Here is a 23,541-nt window from a genome sequence, read left to right on the forward strand (position 1 = left end):
TGCCAGCCTGCATCAACTGTCGCGCCGCGTTATTACGAGCGAGCGATGCAAATTACGCTCCCAGAATATGGAGGCGCCCGGTCGCTTATTAAACGGAGCTGGGCGTCTCCATTCGGCAAGGGAGAAGGAGTAATGAAATCATTTCGCTGTACGAAATATTCGACACGAGTGTGGGTAAGGAGCATAGAAGTAAAAAAACAACAAGGGCAGGATCGATTGTGCATAAAAGAACAAATAAAAATGAAATTGTTTAAAAGAAAACAAGAGCAGGGGGGAAAGGTTGGGTGTAGCGAGTGGCTATAATGTTAATTGGATAGGTTTTTTTTTTTGCTTTTCTTGCATTAGCTTTTTTTCGTTGCAAAACAAACTGCTTGAGGAAGCGAACGCAAGCAAATATTGTTGTGACATATGTACGCTGCAGGCTTGTTAACGCGCTCACTTTAGTAATTAATACGTCAATCAGTTGTACAACACGTGTTTAAAATTTGTGTTGTGGGTTGTCATACACAATTTAGTGTGCCAGCTGATTCGATAAGGTAATAACATTTCATCATGAACAACGCTATTAAACAACCAATTTGGTTAATGTGCATATTATTGCAATTACGGTATGATTATTATTAAAAAAAACCCATTTGCATTATAAACTAGCAAAATGAGCTTCTTCCAGCAATCCTCGACCAGACAGCACCAATACAAACTGGTACCCAGCAACACTGAATCGAGGGTCTTTTCTCGCCCAAGATGAATTAGCATTTTTCATCAAGCGTTGGACACGGGCACTGGGCACGATTAAAACTAATTTCTTTTTAATCCACCCAATGGAGGGTAAAATATGCCAACGGCAATGCCGGCGACCTTGAACGTTCCACCAGAATGCCAGCTGTGGGGAGAGCAGCGGGATACAATAAAATCATACCGGTATGGCCACGATAGTGTAGAAGGCAGCCTGATAGCAACCGAATAACACTGTCGGGGGGTGTTGCTGCAGCATCTGATTCCAAGTCACTCAAACAAAGGATCGATCGATAATAGTAGGATCGAGAATGCACCATCCATACCGAACAGCGGGCAGTTACTCAGCGGCTGGGGTGAGCATCTGCACACTTTCCAGTCGAGCAGACACACACACATACACATACTAAGTGCCCAGTTTAAAACGCGTCTTAGGTAGAGAGAAGATCAGATGATATTATCGAGTTTAACAAACCATAAAATACCGAAACAAAATAGAGAGAAAGAAACGAAAAACTTTAAAGCGATAAGAAGCCAAAATGTCGAGTGATATGTGAGGCGCAGATGAGGGAAGGAGAATTTAAAAAAAAGAGACGAAAAGAGAAAACTGGAAAAAAGAGAACGAAAAACTGACCAGCTTGGTGGAATAAAACAAGATTAATGTGCTTCCCGGGGATACGGTTGCAAATTTATGAGGTGCTTGCTGATGATGGGTGCTATGAAAGGGCTACCAGAAAGGCTACGGCGTAGAAACAGTAACCGCGTCTATATGGCGATACTTTGCAGCTAAGATGGTGATGGAAAAGCTATCATAATGAATGGTGTGAGCGCTAGTTGCAGAATATATAAAATGTACTAATGAACTTGAACGAAAGCCGAGGGTGAATGGTGATGGATTGGTGTTGTGCTGGTGATGGTGGTGGTGCTGGTGGTGGGTTTTTGCTAAGCAACGACAGAAGGTCTTTCATGCCCTGTCGTTGCTGTGGATATGAGTGCGCCTGGCTTACCTCCGGACGGTGTTGTCGGGGTAACCACTTCGCTGCTGGTCGGTGTCAGCAGCACGTTCGAGTTGGAAAGATCGTCCAGGCCCCGTTCGGCGGCACCCTTCTGTATCTGCATGGCTTTGCGATGATGGCGTGTGGTTAGTCCGCCCGTCTCGACGTCACGCTCCAGTCGATGACCTATACAAGGATAGAGAAATAGAAAGAGAGGGAAAGAGAAAACGAAGAAGATAAGAAACGAGAATAAAGGAATAATAAAATAGAGAAAGACTGAGAGAGAGAGGACAGAATGCCCACAATCGATAATGAGATCGATCTATCCCGACCAAAGCCAAAAACCACCGGGCATTAAGAAGCCTCAACGGTTATGACGTGCTTCAGCCGTGGGTTGACCGATATCAATAGCACGTCCGGTAGCAAACGACTAGCTTTGGCGGATGGCATGTCAGAAAATGGATTCCGATTGGATGGGGAATGTGTGGTTATTTCTGGCCGCGTGGCTTTCCCACAGCCTCCACAGTGCGCTACTGACGGCATCATTAATCGATATTCGCGTATTTTACGGCAATATCAAAGCTTTCACTCAATGGATGTACATATTGATTTCAAATTTTACGTTCTTTTCTACTCCTACTGCTTCCGTTCTTCTGTGCCTTCCGGATGATATGACACTTTGGCACCGTTGCGACAGGTACCACCGGGTGGGTGGGGTAGGATCATTTGTTTTGTTCTGTATGGACAAGTAATGCGAGCCAACCTTATCCAGCTGAAAAATGTGAAAAAGGGCGTTTAGGTTTCTCCGTACAATTTGGCAGACGAAAGGAAAGTGCCAAATAAAAGAAGAAAGTGGCAGCCACGTTCCGTCATGCTGAGCAGTTTGGGACTGTTCACGCCGTGTTAATATCGATGACAAGAAGTACATTCCTAACAGCACAAAAGTTTTGTCCATTCGGAAAATAAATTGATGCTAAAATGCCATTTATGAAAGGTCATATTTTTCGATAGGGGTTTTGATGCCATTTTTTGTAGAGCTTTTTAAAACATTAGTCGAAAAAAAGGAATGCTGTATTGCTATAGAAATATGAGTTTCGTATTTGTCACACGTTTAAAATTATATTTATTACAATAACAATAACTTTCTAGACGAAGAAACGACTCATGGAACTCACGGTATGCAAGAGCTTTGTCGTACAACCTTTGCACAAAGAAAACGCTGACCGTGAAGCTCTTTTGATACGATGAATAATATATTGTAGCTATTCGCCAACTGCCTTCGTCTTGCGTGATACCACACGTACACACGACCTAGACCGTTGTCCTTGCCAAAACGACAAACAATTGGCTGGACGTGCACCACAGAATTGTTTCGCTTAAATTATATACCAGACACACTAACACACTCTTTCATTTGGTCGCTGACTGACGGAGGTCAATCGAAAGTGAAGTGCCGGACGTGCGTTGTGTGATAGCCCTCTATATATTATTGCCAGTTCCAACGCATGACGCTTTATGTGCGACTTGCGAAAGAAATTCTTCATCTAATCATTTATTAATCGGGTTGTGAGCGGTGCACAACGAAACACAAAAAAGAGAACAGTGTTCGATCTTCGTCAATACCGGCCCACCGGTCAAGTCGTGTCAGCTAACAGGATGTGGCATTTACCTCGTCATGATTTCCCAAAGTGGCATCACAGTCACTCATGGGAATAAAACCCCACGCCCCACAGATCTGGTATGCTGGTTTGCATGTACTCACCGGACCGGGAACGTGTCAGCTGCCGCTGGACGTAGCTCTCGAGATCCTGCTCCTCCCGATTACTTATCACACAGTTGAGAATGATTAGAAATATGCCCAGACCGACGGCAAACAGGCCCGTGCAGATCAGTTCATTCCACCAGGAGCCTTTGCCTGCGAGAAAGATAAGCATAAGACGATCGGAGTCAAGGGCAGGCGGCGACTTGTTGTAGTGTCACTGACACCGGTTGACGTGCTTTCACTTACCTAGCAGGTGCCACGATTGTTGCGGTTGATTGGATAGATTATCTGGAAAAAATCCAGCGCCTAGTAAAAAGATTCCGAAAACTACGAACACGACTCCTATGTGCAGCATACCAATGCTGGTGACTACCTGCGGAGAGTGAAACGATGCGCGTGAGAGCACATGAGAGGACGAGTGGATAAATTTCCGGATCCCTGCTCGATTGCGTGCTGTGGTCGAATCTAATTTCCTGTCCCTGAACTAAGTGTCCGCCTTGGAGCTTCCAGTCAGTGTTCACACCGAAATCTTTCGCAACCCGGTCTGATGTCTGATGGCAAGATTTAGCTCGACCACCGCCCCGAACACGTACCTCCCCCCTCGAAAAGATGTAGACATACTTACTTTCGTATCTAAATTATTATTATCGGTGATGTGCACTTTCTGGGGGTGAAATTTTCGACGTGTCGAACCGTGCGGCGAATGGGTGTCACCGCTTTCCGAGCTCTGTATGCTATAGCGGCGCTCTCGGGCCTTGCGCTGATTGTCGCGTCTCTTGCGCTGCCGCTTGATGGCAAGCGCCGAATGAATGCCGACCGAATGCATCTTGCACCAGAATCGCTTAAGCTGCGGCCACGGATAATTTCTGTGAAACGGGAGGAAAATAAGGATGCTTATGAGAATGTGCAAATGTGAACCTTCGAGACCGATGTCAATGCGCACTTGATACGTCGCAGCATCAGTCTTAGTAACATGCGAACTCATACATTGCTACAGCCCGATGGTGGTTTGCGGTGCATGCAAAAGCAGGCTCGCATAGGGACAAAGGATGTGGCGCTTAGAAACGCTGATACGTGCCAGCTGTAAAAGTAATCGGATAATGGTTTTTACGATAATGAATGTTATCGACCAGTGAGCAGAGGAGTCAGTAATGTGACCTCGTATAGGGATGAGGAACGCAAAGAACGCCTTGAGAAGACCGCTTCATGGTCGGTCCGATGTCATAAAGCATTCTCGACGCGTTGAGGGTTGTAAGAAATGTTTGATATTTTGGAATTCATCTTGGTGTATGGTATGTTGGAGGGAGAATGCGGAAGATAGCATAGTTTATAGCATGACATTGAATTTTGTACATTCTGGGGGCAAGAGGCTCATTTTATGAGCTTGAGAACCTTGTTTACGGCTTCGAAATCAATGTTGGAGTCATAAAAATATCTGTTCGGACTAGCGGAACTTGTGAAAAACAATGGTATTGGTGACTTAATTTGTACAAAAAGTTAGAAGTTAACTATGTAGCTTAAAAACATATAACAATATTGAGCATAAGGAATCATTCAATATTGTTCGCTAATGATAATTCATTCATCTTCTGTTTGTTCTTTGTTGTTTTTACTGCTACAAAGTTGCAAATGTAACGATTTTTTCCAAACAAGGATACACATTTATTTGGGTGCGGTGTAACATGATAAGAATGAGATTTATTTAATTTAATTTATTTATTTAATAGGACGGGCCAAGAGGCCCCCTCGAAAGATAATTCTTCATCATGGCAGCTAGATTGGATAGAATAAAATGCAAAAGAAGGTTATCTTGATACTAATTCACCAAAACCCATTCGACCTTACATCAGTTACATTCAATAATTGATTTAACTGAAAGCCTGGGGGCTAAAGTCACATCTCGCTCACACTAGACTGCACATTTGTTCATGAATTAAATTAATTGAGTAACGTTTTGGACTTTTTAGGAGAATACAGATTCGAAAGCAAATGAAAATATTCTATCGATATCTTTTATAACATTTTGTATAATAGGAAAAGTAATATATTTGTCAAAACATGAACTATTTATTTAGATTTTATGTATTATTGCAAAAATGAAAAAAGAAAAGTACCTAACTTTCGAATTCAGTTTCTTACGCCATCAGCAATGATGTTGCGAGAATAGATTGCCGATTATCAGGTCAGAAAATCATCAACATTGTTTACCACCCCAAACAATGCCGTTGAAGAGCAAAAGTTACAAATGTTGACTAAACAACTATCGCATGCAAGGCACCAAGATCGATAGAGCTTGAAACGATCAACGCTAGATTGTTAACTAATCAATCGACAAGACAATCCGAAAGCAAAGCAATAGCAATTATACCGACGTCCATCAGCCAATCGATTCGCTACCATCGATCCAATTAAGACTAACCGAATTGGTATTTTTACCGCCCTGCCTGTTAGCCAGGCACAAGCAATACATTTAACATCAAATTAATTCGATTTACTTAAGCTGAAGCAATTAGCTGCGTTGGAAGATTTTGCACAATGAAATGGACCAAGATGGATACAGTTTGTACGCTTTCGATGTTAAACACCATTTACAATTCCCGTTCTGAATGTGTGTGCGAATGAGGACATTCTCAGCGGAACTGGTGTAATCGATTTCATTAAAAAATAAAAGCCCTGGTCTAACTTCATTATGCTATGTAATTACTTTTTTTGCTAACTCATAATTCAGTCTGTCGCTCGGAGTTTAACAGAGCGATTCGTTTTACATAGCCGACTGGTACGAATGTATTCTTAACTAAAAATCAATAAACCATCCGCACACTGGGGACTCGCAGACTCATTCGCTACGAGACGCTCGCACTACACAAATAACCACCGGCATCCCAAAATGGTTCGTTTGCCAAACGTACGGCAATTGAATTACGCTCTCCAGATTGTGCATACGCGATGACGAAGGCAAAGCCTCTGCCCGAATGTAACGTTATAGAAAATGTGGCCAGATTGAAGAATGTTGCTATGACGGGTTGAAACGCACCCGCTCGTCCAAAGGTCTGCGAGAAACTTTGTGTGAAATTCAATTTGACTGGCATTTCCCACACCTTCGTTATCGTACGTTTTTTCCCTTCCCCGCTTTTACTCATTGACGATAGTCAAACACGACGACAAAAAATGAAGCAATCAAACCAACGCACACCAGCCGGTTAGCCGTCGAAATGATGTCACAACAACCGCCAGCATTTGCGGTGCTGACATTTCGGTAAATATTCCACAACAAAAAGCCCGTTTACTGACCAGTTTATCGGTCAACCAGCTGGTACGGTTTCAAGGATACTTGCCCCTCCGACCACCATTGCAGATCGGGCGCTGTAATGAGTCATGGTTGCTTGCGAGTCATGGAAGTTGAAGCCTTTTTTCCTACTGTTCTTCTGTTCTTCCTCCCTCTACTCAACTCATTCACGAACGCACACATCGATTCCACCCATACACAGAGCTTCACAAGCTTGCCGGTATTCAAAGCGGCAGCAATAACAGTAGCAGCGATGGACGCAACAGCAGCAGCAGCAAAAACATTGGAACAGCGTGGGACCCGATATATTATTGCGCCTTGGAGGCTATTACTGTAGCATCTGAAACACCCTTACGAAACAGCCCCTGGGGTTCCTAGCGCTGAAAGGACGCTACGTTTTTTTCCTCCTACCGGCACGTGTACTGATTCGCGCATGTCTGCTGAATCTGACGATGCGGTTGTTTTGACTGTCAATTACAAGCAAAGCCAAGCAAACTTGGTGGAAACTACAGATACAGCTCTTCTGGAAATGATGTGAAGTAGTCTTTTTTTTCTTAGATAATCATGACTTCTGTCAATTGAACCATATTTAATTACTCTGAAATGTTTTGCTTATTAATTATCTTTTAGAACTCACAATAGCCTTCATTGGATTCTTTTAGCAAACAGTATAAGAAAAACTTTGTCCAAACTATCAAAATTATGTTGTGAGAACTGTTTTGTTGCATGAAAAATCATTTTCTTTTTTCAGAAACATTTTTGAACGCATTTGCAACAAAACGAATACAAAATAACCTCGATGAAATTTTTAGTGAACTTTAAATGAAAATACATACACAGTTTTTGATAAAAATAGAAATACACCGTATTGCTGATTAATTCATATTCCAGACATCCTCAAAATTACTTTTATAATCTTCAAATTCACACACACACACTACACCTTTTTAGTTTTAACTTGTCTTAATGTCTGGACACTTCATTCTGAATGTCGGTTTCCTCCTAGACCAATAGATGCATATAACCGAAGAACTGCTACGCGAATTGACGGGCTTTCCCGTACGGCCATCAAGCCATTTGTCACATAAATCTTTAAATATTGTTGTTTTCTTGTTATTATCACTGTCTTAAAACACATTTTTATACAATTAAAAACGCGGTTGTCACGGGATTAAAAACAACATAAAAAATCTTGCTTCAAATTCCGGACAGAATGTAATACGTGATTCAATGAAATTCAGAGATAACTTCACTTTGATAACTACTGCTTTAATAGATTCCAATGTATTTCTATGCACTTGCACGCGATTAATAGGAATTATCGAAGAAATGACGCTGACGTCGGTTTTTATTAATACTGCTAAGAACGCATCTGGTGATGAACTGACCTACAGAAAATATTGATTTACTGTGGCATCAGGGCCTACTAGGAGCCAGTTACATTTTTGATTGATTGTTGTACATTATGGCAATCATATAAAATTAAAAAGTGGTATGGCGAGGGACTGGATTTGAAGAAATTCAATAAAAACATGCCGAATGTCCGGCTGAAGCTGTCCGTAATTTGATTCATAACGGTAGACGAAGAGCTATTCAACAAATTTTTCACGCAACATTTGATATGCCCGAGTTTAAATTATAACTAAATGAATTATTTTTAATTTTGATGTTCCAATCATAGAAAAAAATGTGTAAGGATTAAATTCAAGCATATTCCATAATATTATAAATATAAAAAGATGAACACGTACATGATAGTAGTCTACTCGCAAATTTAAAATAAATTTTAATAATATTCGTTTGGTGCTCCTTTTTCCACGGTGAGAAAAGTTTTTGAATCATCCAGTTTCTGTGTATACTTTCCATTTGCCAGTTTATGTTGACTAGTTACAACATAGAAATCAAATATTTTGCTTCAAGAAGCCAGAATAAATATTTTTTTGTTTGCGTTTTTCTATGGGGTCAGATGTTAATAAAATAAATATTTATTTTATCATTCTATTTTATTTTTTCAATTACAGAAACCAAACCTATGTAAAAAGGAATCTACATATGATTAATTGATCATCGATTAGTGATGTTCGTTTGCTGTACGGCATGAGAGTTATAGTTGAATAATAAATTCTGGAGTACATAATAGATTTATGAAAGTTTAATTTCGATTTTTTTTTATCTACGCTGGTCATAAAGCTCTTCACGTCGGCTGCAGTAATGAATCATTATTCTTAGAGCGTGGGCCAAGATGTTACTTACCATTAGAATCGATATTTGTCTTGTAAAAACTAAGCCTAGTTATGCCGTTCTCTGACGGACTTTGAACACAATAAACATCTGATTATCTAAATTAGATTTAATTCGCTCTAGTTAATGAGAGCATGTTCTCTAATACAAAGTGTTTATTATTTTCACTATTTAAATCAAACGGCTCGCGAACTATTCAGTTTGGATACTCCTGATCTTCATTAAAAATCTTATTTAATACACTCAAAACGTTAAAAACTGTTATTTATTGAATACCAAGAACTGGCCTAGCAAACATTTAAAGTTCACCAACAACTGCGCTCCCTGTCACTGCTAGTTGTTTAATCATTCGAAATGTGAACGTGAACTAAACTCGACCCAAAACCACTGAGGTCATAATTCCTGACAGCTCTACAACCACAACATCAACCACCGCAAGCATTTTCCGCTTCAGGAACGACGGGTGGTCTCGGCCAAAACTGGACTTGGGCAGGGTTGTGTTTTGGATGAATTGCCACCGACTGTCGTTTGTCAGTCGCCGGCAAGGGCCCCGGATGGCAACAGTAGGATTAGTAAGAGTACCTTATTTACATTACCATTTGCCTGCAGCGGCACTATGCCACTGCTGGGGAAGCGTCTTTTTTCTACCACTCTGTAGCCGAAGCCAGTATCAGGTCTCGTGGAGATACACACTCACACAAACGCACAACTCATGGTGCGGAAGGTTTCTATTGATTTTACAATCAATTTAGCACTTTCGATAAAGGCTCCCTTGAATTGGGATCCCGCGAGCACGTCGGCGACGAAAAGGGATCATCAATGGGGAGAGGTGTGGATTTCCGTTTCACGATAATGTGGCTAAATAAGGTTGACAAGCATCAAACAGCCCCTGCGCTGCGATGGCTTAAAGCGTCTACCAGCAGTGAACAGAAAGATTAAAGACAAACGCCCGACATCCCGTGCGTATCCGTGTCCCGTGTGCGGTACATTCGCTGTGTTTTGCCTGTTTTGTTGCTAGCGCCTCAGGAAGAATTACGTTTTTTTTTTTCTGTATGCTTTTCCTACGGAACAAGATGTGCGTGTTGGAAAATTAGTCCCTTTTTTCGTTAGGTTCGGGCGATTGGGCTCGAGCATCGGATGATAGGTTTCTCTACCGTTTCACTCGCACATTTTTGGCAGGTTCCTTTCCATGGAAAAGCCGATTTTCAACTCTGATGCTGATTATTGCTATACCGAAGCCTCTCTAGCGATATCGTGAAACCCAGCCGGGACCGGCCGGTTGTTGATAAGAGCAAATTGGTATGGATTCGAGGATTTGCACGACAGTGGTGTGTTTGTGTGCGCTTCACGACTCTCGCCTCTCGGTTAGCGCTACCGTTGTGATCCCCAGGAAAAGATCCTTTCCGAGAAAGTTCTGAAAAAATGGGCTTTGCGCCGTCGGTGAGCGAGTGGGATGGTTGAATTTTTCGCAGAAAAAAACGAGAACCCCTCCAATAACGAAGCATTGTAACGCTGCCTTTGGTTTCGATGGCGCCAGTAAAAGTATGCTGTGCTCGTTTCCTTACATTTTGTCACCTTCCCGGTAAAGCATCGGAAGGATAACAAAATGTTTGCTTTGAAATCGAATCGATCATGCCCGGGCGCTTGGGACGCAAATGCCGGTAAATGCATGTATAGTGAGGAAAAACGAGATTTACACATTAATGGCGTATTTCCGTGTACCGCCACAGAGAATGATTTTTACGCGCGTGGAAAATGGTGCACTATTATCAATAAAAAATAAAAACTAAAACATCAAGACGAAGCTAAACGTACCACACCACTGTACACAGTACATACAGCAACAATTTATGATCACGGTATGTGTTAGCGAAGGACAGTGCTGGAAGAGGCAAACAGGGACGCAGTCGATCCGTTCGTGTCATCGGAAGAGGAAAATCTCCTAGTCACGGCATTCACAATTCAACGCAGTGGAATCACGTCCGGTTCGCACACGTGCACGATACCGTTTCGATTGTTAATGTGAGTGAATGGTCATTTATCAGCACCTCGATCGATCCCGTGTCTGCTCGGGACAATTGTTTTCCATCCCTTTTTCCGACTGCGTGTCTGCTTTTTTTGGTGTTGCCGGAAGAGTGGGAAAAAGCTTTCAAACACGCACACTGGTAATGGGGTAAATGGAGCTCCTGACAACAGATTGGAGCAAAAATCAGTCTTTGCGCTACGAGTAGTCGTCTTGTATGAGGAACTTTGTTTAGTTTAGATTTCTTTGAAGCAGTAGTAAATATTTAAATTTCTATATCGGTACATTCTGTATTGGATCTTTGTCGCTCTGTCAACCAAAGATAACAAACATCCACCTCCTTGTGCTGAAAAAGGGTAGCTTGTAATTATTTCACACCATCTCGATAGCTTAACCCAACCCTTCTTCAACAGGTGCTTGAAAAGGTTGGAAAGCGGCAAGTGTTGTTCCATCCATCAAGATACGGACCATTCATTCCGCTCGCACCGGTAACACTGTCCTTTTGCTGGTTCGCAAACGTCTCAAGGTTATCGTATAGTGAACGTTGATCTTGAAGTGCTAACCGATGGACGACCAGTCTGATGGTTATGAATGTTTAATTGGACTGTTATTGAGTGTAGGATTTGTCGGTTAGGGAAGCAGCAAAACCCAAACTACCCTAATAATCATAAAGGCATCGGTGATAAAGAAAGATTCCTACCTTGCTTTGGATTGAGAGCAAATTTTTAAAGGTGTGCTTTAAGGTATATTCTGCATTTAAAAAAATCGCGCTCTTCCGATTTATTTGATTAAAGCAAATGTATTTTCTGATTGGTTTCTATGGTCGTTCAATATGTTAAATACATCTTTCGCAATCAACAAAATAATGATTGCGCACTTAAACATCAGTATGAATTTTTGTCAGTAACATAAAGAAATTATGAATGAGTCAAACATAAATAAAACCTGATTCAGACTGAGGCACTAAATCTTTTTAGGATTATCTTTCAATTATGAATCAAAGTTCAGACACATACGATACCTTTTGAACTATACAAACTCTAAAACCACAAACCGTATCGAATCCTACATCACATTTGTACCCTTTTCTCCACCAGCTCTTGGGGATATCTTCAAGCATTGATCTTACACGCTGTATACATCTTCAATTATCAAGAAGCCTGATAAGGGGCTGGAAAAGTGTTATTGATGTAATAAACATCTTCCGTTCGGTCTTGCCGGCAGACTGGGCTTGTCCAACAGCTTGGGATAAAACAAACAACGAGTACTTCCATTGTACGTAGCACGTCATGCCAGGAAAGATGATTCGTAAAGTCAACTGCCTACCACTGAACGCCATTGTGTACGGAACGCCAGGATCGGTTGGGTGTCGGCCTTTTCTCCACATTACCTCGTTTGTCATGCAGAACACGGCACGGACCACTCCCGGAAAGCGTATTTCCCTATGCACTTGTGGCAAATACCGCAACGGCACTGGCTGCACTTGGCTTAGACAGCCGTAGCCTTTACTTGCTCCGCTGCACCGTAAGCTAAAATGTCAATAGCATTTGGGGGATGGGTTTCAACAAACGGAGAATAAAGAAAAGCTTCCCACCATAAGAAGGGCAGCTCTCACAGCGGCTGTCAGTGGCACCAGTTCAGTGGATTTATTTCAATACGTTTTTTCCCCTTGGTGTGCTCAAAATAGCTACTTCGGAAACGATCGAACGGGCAGAGAAAAATGAGCGTCATCTTTATACGGGGGTTTTCCTCAAATTTATCTGAGAAAAAAAAAACAAAAAAAAAAAAACATCCTACCGAGGCACGTGTCGGTCGTGCCTTCGTTCCAAAAAGGCAAGTGCTGTCACGTTTTTACCAGAACAGCTGGCCCACAGGCCTGTTGCGTCATTTGCCAAACGGGCAAGGATGCTGTCAAATCGGAGGCATTTTCATTATTCTTCATTTGCAATGTGAAAATTTATGGGTTCGCTTACTGCATCGGAAAGGCCCCCATTGTCAATCAACCCGTCAATCAAGGACGCCAGGGGAAATACGAAGCCAGTGAAGAAGGTTTCGAAGAAACATCCCACCGCTCGATCGAACGGGAACGAATGGGCCCTAGTAGCAGAATCCGGTAAACAAAATCCGTCGCATAAATTTGCATACGTCCCCCGGGGAGTGATGCAAACTAATGAATGTTGGCTGGGCTCGTCCCAGCAACAACAACAAAATATCATAAATTAACATCCCACACAAATACACTCATGCGTGCGTGCAATCAACGGCAGTAGCCAAAATTGGACGTGAAAGTATGAGGCCCAAAAATGGTTGCCTGTGGAGCAATAGGACAGTTGTATGGCATGTGCAGGAATACCATCTCGGTGTGGCACGATTGTAATCGAAAGCATAAGGTTGTTGTTTGGCGCGGCTACGCTTTAACCTTGTCATTACTGAAACGGCAGACCGGGCAACTCTCAGGGGAAATCTGAAATTTCCTCCACTTATGAGCGTGTACACGCTTACATACTAACACGTCCAAGTGCCATGCAAAAGTGTGTCAATTCGTTGGAACCCATCCCAAATTGGCACGCATTTGCGATGGCCCACAAAATGGTTATGACGCTGCGCATGGCTTTGAACGATGACCAACTTGGGTGTCGGAGAGCATAAAAAGAAAAACCCGAACAAACAAATCATCGTCGTCGTTTCGTTCACTCCCTCTTTCCCCTCCCTCCCTTCGAAAAATACTCACAATGTAGACTGGCCAATGGCGGGAGGTCCTTCGGTGACACAATTCGCCTCCATCCGCGCACACAAAGAGCTCGTTTAATCCTGGATTACGCTTTCGCTCATTGCTCAAACTGCGTTTGCACTTTCGGGCACGGTTGTGGAGCGATTTTTGCTTCAGTTGTTGACCCTGGGTCCCACTACCAACCAGGTAAGGCACAACAATAGACGATGACTGACAGAAAGCAGTGCCGTCAGGGTAGGATCCTGCCTTCCTCCGTATTGCACCGAGGATCTTGACAGATTACGTAGCACTCTCGTCCGTCGGTACTTGACTTGACTCGTCTAATATTTCCTTTCTACAACTGCCGGCTTGTTGAGTTTTTTTTGCTCCCAAGTTCACATTTTCTCCCGATATGTACATTGTCCGGAGCAGTCGGTGGACAAGATGCTTAGTGCAATGTCTAGTACCCCGTAAGTGGAGATATTAAATATTGTTAGCGAATTTGTAGGACACAAGGGAAATGGTAGAAAAAAGTTGTCATCCATTTGTGATGATGTTTTCCTTTATTAAAGAATGATTTCCTCTTCTTTCATAATAACTGTTTGTTAAAGTATGGTACCGAATGACAGCATTAACAGGTCTAGCAGTATGATGACTGAAACGATGTTTCATCCTGGGATATTATAACCCTCAACTCCTCTTCTATACGATTTCGCCCATCACACTGCCAGTAAACAATGAACGCCCGTCGTCCGTAGGGGCTCGTATCGGCGTCTAGCCTTGGCACACCTGTTACAAATAGCCTGCTATTTGCCAACCCCATCGGCGAACGGAGCCAAAACTTGTTACATGCGTGTGTCTCCCGAACGGTCAGACGTGCACGGTAATGGTACGGTCTGATTGCTATTCCATGGTAGGTGATCCGACTCGGCAGGATAATTCAACCACACAGACAAACCAAAAACAAAAAAACGCTACAGACCTTCAACTGCGCCATATGTACCAAACTTTTGGGATCCATTATGTGCGTCAGCAGAATTTGTTGATTGCAATCCTGTTGATTTAAAAATAAACCATTACATCAATGTGCCTTCCTTTTTGCGTAAAACCTTCCAAGCGGAAAAATGCAATTTGACGGTAAAAAGTCCCACGCCGTTCCACGAGGAACCTAGGGGCTGGGCTTTTTGTTTGGGCGTGAAAAGTTAACGAGATGGTATGGAAAATGGGAACCACTCTACAGGTTAACCCCAGCACAAGACATTGTTTGCGGTCTACGTATCGCGGGTAGATGAATGGAGGTTTTTAATTCTAAAGCAAGCGCAGTACCAGCTTATGAGGTTAATTTGATTGAGTGAACTGGTTGGCTGCAGCAGCACAACTTTTCAACAATGGCACGGAGCATCCTTTGTGCCCGGGAATCGCATGAGCGCAAGCTTCACCGTCGTCAGTTTGAAATGATATGGCACTACTGTATTCTGCAGGGTGTACGAATGTACTTGTTTATTTTCTGTTTATTTTTTCCCTCGCACTTCTATTTTTCAACACACTTGGGAGCAAGTTAATGACTTGCCTTCGTTTGCTCACCATTTCATGGTTAGGAGGTTTTCCGTTTGCCTTTCCAGGGCTTGGGCAGGGCACCATGGAATTACTACCGCACCGGCGCCGCGCTAAACGCGAACGTATGGATTTCAGTGTAAACAGGTCATGTTTTTCTTTCGCGCTCGCACAAAAGGGATATAATTAAAACTCTCACCAAGAGCAAACGGTCGTAATCGATCGACACTGTGCAAGAAAATGAGGGGAGGCAGTGTATTCATTCTAATAGCCTAATCAAGCTATAGCGCAGCAACAAAAGTGGTACTTGAGTGTGGGAGAAAAATATTTAAATGATTGTTTTAAAAACAAATAAAAGTGATATATTTATATAATAGTTGTGTTAGCAAAGCTATACTACATTAAGTGTTATATGTTAAGCGTTATTAAAGTAACACTAACACTAACTACGCTTCGTTTTAATTTGCTCCACATAAAGCTAGGTAGGCATGGTACGGTGAAATACCTGAGATCATGAATCATTGCTTAGTAACACAGCAACAACCCGAAACTAGATAGCGATAAATCCCTGTACTTTATAACGAACAAAACAATTACCCCGAGATAAGCTGTTCTATCTGTGCCACACGAAGGGAAAAATTTATTATTTTCCTCGAAAAAAAAGGCAACCCAAATCGAACCGATATCGATAAGCGGGCGCGGACTGCGCGAGAACCAATTTCATTGCACTATGCTTTATGCTGCCGAGCGTTCGGCGAAAGAGTAATTACACCAACGTGTAATGTGCCCCAATTAGTGATGGTACAATATTGAATGTCCTATACACCGGACGGGATCCATGCATTGAGTCAGGAGCGGCGATGCCTCGCAAAGCATTCACAATGGACGCAGCAACGAGAAACGCTGTATCAAACTAGCCATTTTCATTTCCGCCAGTTATTGCGGTGTGCTATCTGACCGCTGGATGCTCGATTGTGGGTTTAATGTAACCGCACAGCAAGACGGCATTGTTGCTGGAACTGTTGAGCCTCGGAAGCGATTGAATCTGCAGTGACAGAAACACGGTACGGGATGCTTTTCAGTGATACACGATACATCGTGGAGCTATTTGGTTTGCTAGCTGTGGACTATAGTGCAGTGAACTGACTATGAAAATGACTGTTATAAATATTGAAAAGGATTGAAAGTAATATTTTGTTCGACAATTTGTGTCACTACTAATAAAAGAACCATTTCAAACAACCATCGCTCTCTCGTTCCAATTCCAATACGTGCATACGTGGGATGAATTTGTAATTCTAAGTATAAAGGTTTACAAATAGAAAAAAAAACAAATGCATTCAACGACTACATGACAACACCGTTTCCAATCGCATTACTACTGCTCCCACCGATTCTCGTGATAATGTATGCTACCATGATTTGCATGATGCACATTCGGTAGAGTTTTCCTACCTTACCATTAGACTACCACCGCAGCTCGTGCTTGAGTGCTCTGGCATGGCCATCCTGCATTCACACATCTTGGTGTCTGTTCATTAGTGCATGATATTTCGTTAGAATTTACACAGAAATGGAGCAAAGGTACACTCTAATGGAAGCGGAAAGGTTTTGTGGAGAAAATTTTGAATGCAAACAGCTGGCAGTACGGTTGAGAAGCTTTTCAAACTTTGAAATTATGAAAAAACGATGATACTGATGGAATTACGTCAAATTACGTCGAATCACTTTATATCAACTTCCTATCAACTTCCTTTCTATTTACTAGGGAAAGTTGGGTCGAGGATGAAAGATTACAAACTCTGTTTAAATTACACGGGTCGCTATGAGCATGATGAATGCAATCAACCGAACTCTGCTTTTTTATGTAATTATATTTATTTGTGTGTATTATTTAACTTCTATTAATTATAATATAACTAGGATAATAAATAATGTAACCAAACAAATATGTACCTTCTGAGTCAAATTGATGAGCAAACAATAGATTCTCTTTCATTCGTCAGTCTTTTATAAAACACATGCAGCTAAACATAGACCAACACTGTACCTGAATTAGGCAAACCAACATCATCATTAACATCAGCAGTATATCTTCATTTACTAAACTTTATAAACTCGTTTAGAATGGCCCTATAGCCGGAAGTTATCATAGTTATCCAGCGGGAACGTCACGGTCAAAAGGGCGGTGTTATTAGTATTCATATCCACGTAATGCTTTGGCTAGAAGTACGAGCACACGTTTCGGGATGTGGAATCGCTCGCTTTAATCATTTTAATTGGATACTACCGCACACCGGCTCGGGATAGTGCCTACGGGTGGTAGTTGTTTTGCAGTAGAGAGCTACAATTTATTTGTGAAGTCAGCAATGCAGACGGCTTGCCTTTTAAAGGTCGAATGTCGGGAACACTGCGCCCAACAGACAATAGTGAGTTCATTTTTAAGAGGTTGCATGTTTGAAAAATTATATCTTGCAGTATATAAATTAGAACAAAATTATATTGCTAGATTTTTTATGACCAAAACATAGTCAAATTAAGCCCTTGCGTCATCAAGCAATTTTTTTATTTTAAAATTGGTATGTGCTGAAAACTGTTTAAATTATTATACAATTTTGAAGTATTAAGATGGATTCAATGTTCTGCAGCTTATCTTGTGACTTTTTCTGGGTATGTATCGATTACCAGTTTACGGTATTTTCCTTTGATTCATTGTTTATACCCTATTATCTCATTTATTCAACCTCCTGCATATAACCCTTTTTTTATATATGGCTCAATTATTGGAAAGGTTCGTGGATTTCTTTCCAATTTGAATGTGGGTTATGGGTTGAGATAACCCAACAGACTATTTATTCTACCATAAGTTAAAAGCGTTTTTCAAGCTATTTTTGTATCCACTGCCTTTATATGATTTATTACATCGCAAAAAAACGGTTTATTAGGGAATAATTGATCCAAATTAATTAATCGCGTTTGTTGCGCATTTTATCGATAATCACTCACGATAATCATCGGCTCCGCTGTATGATCCACTTGAACGTTAATAATCACTAAAAGAATAACATTAAATTATTCATTTTTATGAAATTGTTATTATGGTGTGAGTAGTCACAAAAATCAATGAAAAGAATTAAGTGTTATTGCCCTAAATCATTAAAAACAAATCTAAGTAGTCAAAAAGAGTTTTAAACCGTTCTCTAAGATATTCATTAAACCCTCATAAATCAAAAGCAAACAGCAAGGCGCATATCTCTTATCACAGCTGTGTACAATATTAGAAAGCATCAAAGTACAACGTTATGGTGTATTACTTTTCCCAGCTTCCTGTTCCTTCATGGGTAGGCGAAGGCAATATCAACGCAAAACAGACACACATACACGTGCGCACCGACAACAACAACAAAAAAACACACAACTTTGCGCTCCAAGTTGTGCTCCAAGTTTCGTCCAAAATCGTATCCCCGAGCCATTTTATTTCTCCAAATGCTTATCCCGATGAAATCTGTACCAGCAACTTTTGATTCGTCGAAAAAACATGGCACAGCGGTGTTTTGGGCTGGTAGCTGAAATCAGATCGAGCCGGGTTTTCTCGAAAGAAAATTCGAGAAAAAAAGCTAATAAAAAAAACGATAGCCCACAATTATGGGTGGGCTTGATACTATGGATCTGAAATTCGCAATGCTTTCTGCTCAACAACGCTTTTTCTTTATGTGCTTTCCGCTACGATTTTACGCAAACAGAAAACCCCTCAGAGGACAGAGGAGAAGCGAGCGAACGGTAGTTTTTAATAATGAAAGTACTGTGTTATTTTAGGATTGTTGAGCTGTTTGCGGTATGCTTGCTATTTGAGCAAGATAAGCTCCCGGCTGTAAGACACTGTTAATGTGCTCCTGACAATCACAATTTGCGCTATAATTGCAAAACCATTGCGCCATTTGTTTTTGTTGTTTTTTTTCGGATCTCAGCAACTAAAAGCAACCAAACGCCTTTTGCGGGCTGAAACTTTTAGCAACAACACGTGCTCAATATTTACCACCGCCGTCATCAGCTGGCTGTTAGTTGAGACGTGTGCTGACTTTTGATGATGTTTAACAAACGTTAATCCCGACGCATTGTGTGCCGCAAGGGGTGGGGGGTGGAAATAATTATCGCACAGAAAGTGGAAAGCAAACCAGCCTTAAACAAACGCGACGATAAAAAGAGAGTCGCTTCACATATTATTGTCACCTTCTGTGTGTATAACCGTGTTGCCCCCCTTTTAATAGTGTTTGTCCATTTGCTACTGTCGTACTTCAGGCCAAGCACTCAACAAACATTGTACAGATATTTTCCATTTGTGAGGTGTCCTGTATTAATTTCCATATGGAGCAGAGTTCACTCTCCACAAATCTCAATAAGCCATTCGGCAGAAAACACGACCCAGCTGGTAATGGTTAAGGGGGTGGTTCGCATATTAATATCGCATACCCGAGGACAAAAGTTGGACAACAATGAAACAAACCCATCACGACAAAGGCTCTGACGCCGTGTGGCAAAAGAACACAAAACCCCTCCGTCTTTGTGTCAAACGCACGGGAGGTTCGGTATGCCCGTCAAGCGTCATTTCCAAATGTAAGCATAGACGTGCCGTGGGAAACTCGGTTCAGAGCAATTTTCCAGTTCAAGCTTTCGTCTTCGAGCTCGGGGTGGAAACCGGAAACCAGTGCCGATACCGTGGTTCTGTCGGGGAAAAGGAGGTCGTAAAAGATACTCGCGCGCGCGCTCTCCCTCTCTCTCTCTCTTTAATTTGCTTTCAAACAACATACGCTCTCTCTATCGTCCTTTCTGCTCTCGGTAACGAACCTTGCTCTCCCGTTTTCCCGGCCGGCAGGCTCTTTCTCGCTTTCACCTTACGTGTCTGACTGCCGTCCTGGGTTAGGCTCTGTCACACTCACTGTCTTTTCATCGGCGTGAGGATGCTTTTGGCGTAGTTTTTGTAACAGTAAACGTATTTACGGTGAGCTAAACGGCAAGTTTATTGACCTACATTTTCACACCATCACCGTCGTTTTGAGTGGGGGAAAAGATGAATACATCCTTCGGTACGGTACGCAAAAGGTCGAAAGGTGGACGAAAAGCTTTCCATAAAGAAAAACTCCAACTTGTGACACAAAGACACGCTGTGGATAAACCAATTTGTTTTGCTTAAACAAACTGATGATGGCAATTTATCAGAAATGTTAACCCACTTAAGCTTACCTGTCTAAACCTGTCTCCCAAAAACAAACTCGAATGCAAGAGGGATCGGTTTGCTACGACACAGCTAGTGTGAACGGATGTACCGTCGAATGCAGCCTGCTTTTACAATACTCCAATGCAGGAGTTGGTGGTGGTTGCAAAGAAAGAACTTGTGGCACAAAAACACACTATCATACACACACGCACACAGACACTCTCACACACCGCCTTTCTTTTCTTTGTGCAAAAATCTAGAGAAGGAATTTCGCACTGCACCGCACGGGGTTTGGCTTGCGCGTGATATGGGATTATTTTTGATTTTGTCACGGGATCACACTAGCGTGGGGAAACTTTTTCTTCTTCTTACAATCTTTTACACACTTACACAGAAAATAAAATTTCCAATCACTTTGTTGCTACTCGAATACCAAACCGGATGATGAAATGTTTCACCATAGTCTCACTACACTTTACACTGAAGCATAAACTAAGTTGTTGGTGGCACAAACTAAGATGTTATGGTTTTTATTCGTGACTCAGGATTCTTTTTCAGAAAAAAAGATCTTTTTGTATATTTCTTGTTTTTTTTTCTTCTTCAAAGCTCTGCACGAAAAAGCCACGCTATAATGGAGGGGGGTGCGCCTTACTTTGAATGCCTTTATTTTGTCGTGAGGCCCCAATTTTCCCTATCGAAAATTTTCGTCACCGTTGGGGGTTTCTCTCTGGGCACTTAGTAGACCGGCGCAGCAAGCGATGCCGTCGCCCATCGTAGGACTGCGTACGTGCTTTTTCTAACGATACGCCGCACGAAAAATTTGAACGAAACGATTCCACTTACAAGACTTACACACACTTCGTACGCCTTTCACAGGCCCACACTGAATGTCACATTGAATAGCACGAACGAAACTTTCGTTTTAGGAACGTTTTCTTTATGATTTTATTTCTTTTTGCAATAATACAGCTATCTACGCAGCGCTCAACTCACGCCTGGTGCCGTTGAGCTTCGCTTTTCATCGTAAATCCTTTGTGGGTTTCTCCATACACGCACACGATTTTCATTGGAGCTTCTTTCTCTTATGTTGCTCTTTTCCGCAAAACTATTGAATGGATGAATACACACACACAAAAAAAAACCTCTTCTCACTAACCGACTAACCACACATTCACTAGCGATTGAATTTTCCGTTTGCCTGCTAGCACCGTTGCAAGATGACTGAATGGGTGAGAGCAAATATGTTGCAGTTTTTCCAGTTGCGAAAGCAAACTCTCGGGAAACCGATGTCGGTGGATAGGGAAACAGGACCTTCGGTTCGGTATTGCTGAGAGCTTCTGCAGCGCGTTTGAATACTTTTTTCACCCAGAGAGGGAGAGAGAAAGAGAGAGGAAAAGGTATTTCGATATAAACAACAAATTAATCGTTAAAGCATAAGCTCCCCGATTCCAGCTCCAAGAGAGTCGCTTGGTTTCGTTTCACCGGAGAAAAATTGAGCATAATTTATGTAGCGCACGATTCTCTGTGCCGTACGCGAGCTTTCCGGCAAAGTTTTTCAAAACAAAACTACCGCTCGGTACCGCATTTTGGGGAGTGGGTGATGGAACAGGGGGACGCGAGCAATAGTGCGCATGTATGTGTGCTCGCGTACATGGTGGAAAACAATCTGGATTCTGACGATAGGATGGGGAGGAAAACAAATTTGAAAAAGAGAGAGAGAGAAGAAAAGATAATGTTTCGAAATGGAAGCTTAATTCAAAGTAGCAAAAGCTTTCTTGTGTTAAGGAAAGGCAATGGAAGTCAAATATTCGAGCAATCATCCCGTTTAACGCAACGATTTGTTTTTGAAGCAAAATGTTATTAGATCATCAGATTGAATGTTGTTAAAGCACGCAGTGCACTAAAACCTGCCAAATAAATGTTCAATGACCCAGTAACGTTTTCACAAAATAGCATTTGATTAACATCGATTCATTTAATTACTAATAAAAAAAGCTCCATTTTCAATAATTTTTAAAAAGCAACCAACTCTATTGAAAATATACCATCGTCCCAACGTTGTGAGTTTCAATAAAAGAGGCTTAGAGTATAAAGACTCAATTCTAAAAAAAATGGTAGATTGTTTTCCTAATGCGAATGACTCACAAGCTACAATGTTTCGATTGATCATTTAAAGAAAAGCTTCAGTGATAAAAGTTTTTAAAACAACAAGCTGTAATGCAAACATCATCATCATCGAACAAAGTCCTAAAAGCCACAGAATCTAGAGTCGCTGACAGTGATACTTGTCCAATATAATTACTTATATCACTTCAAAAATAAATTTTACATTTCAATTATTAGTAGAGAAATTTAGAAATAGAAATTAGAAGTACATTATAATTAACTCTAAATTGTTCAAAAATCCTACTAAATCAAAAATGAGTTTAATTTCATTTGCTGCCAATTGTCCCACTAGTTTTTTTACTTATCTTAATCACATATATCTCGTTCGAATAAAGAAGAATTTTGTTATTATTTGACCATGCCATTAAAAAAACTACAATTTAACCCTTATTTTTCTGATACAGAGAGAGGGAAGAAAGCTCTCAACTAACGTTCAGCGAGATTCTAACGTACGTTAGACGTCTAACTTAGTTTTGGCGAGCAGTTTTGATGAAAGCTCTTTCAGAGCTTTGTTTCGAGCTATTCGAGCAAAAGCTTAATTTTGTGATATGTTGGGTTACTTGAGTTTTTTTTATCGTTGATTTTTAGCAATAAAATTCAATAATGATATTCAAAGTTGCTGGACAATTTATATGTTTTTGATTCTTTGCCCATAACTCCTCAGTGATTAGCTACGTTTTAATGTTTGAATTTATTATTAATGTTTGTATGAAGACATGTTTTAACAGGTTACACTCATTTTTTTGACAATTTAACTTCAAAATTGATAAGAGGATACCTATTCGCATACTGTCATCGTTTGCCGTAATCGAACAGAACGTGTCGGAATCGAAACTTACCTTTCTTTAGAAAGA

At 41.3% G+C, this 23,541-nt stretch overlaps 1 protein-coding gene across 4 annotated transcripts in view; it reads right to left on the reverse strand.

The window, feature by feature from the left end:
• LOC120900608 overlaps positions 1 to 21,752 on the reverse strand; it is a 28,994-nt gene extending 7,242 nt beyond the window's left edge. For 2 of the 4 annotated variants that reach the window (XR_005739223.1, XR_005739224.1), the window contains exons 1-5: positions 20,548 to 21,752; positions 4,118 to 4,358; positions 3,739 to 3,865; positions 3,493 to 3,645; positions 1,743 to 1,916 (exon numbers count right to left, since the gene is read on the reverse strand). Coding sequence is in view for 2 of the 4 variants with exons in the window: in XM_040307858.1 (XP_040163792.1) it covers positions 1,743 to 1,916; positions 3,493 to 3,645; positions 3,739 to 3,865; positions 4,118 to 4,318 (655 nt within the window). In the remaining 2 variants the exon portion in view is untranslated. Of the gene's footprint in view, positions 1 to 1,742; positions 1,917 to 3,492; positions 3,646 to 3,738; positions 3,866 to 4,117; positions 4,359 to 7,614; positions 8,133 to 20,547 lie in introns of those variants that run through there. The other 2 variants (XM_040307858.1, XM_040307859.1) reach the window with 2 other exon arrangements.
• Positions 21,753 to 23,541: the final 1,789 nt, after the last annotated feature.

This window comes from Anopheles arabiensis, chromosome 3, assembly GCF_016920715.1.
Source record: "Anopheles arabiensis isolate DONGOLA chromosome 3, AaraD3, whole genome shotgun sequence".
In the NCBI taxonomy this organism is placed as follows: domain Eukaryota; kingdom Metazoa; phylum Arthropoda; class Insecta; order Diptera; family Culicidae; genus Anopheles; species Anopheles arabiensis.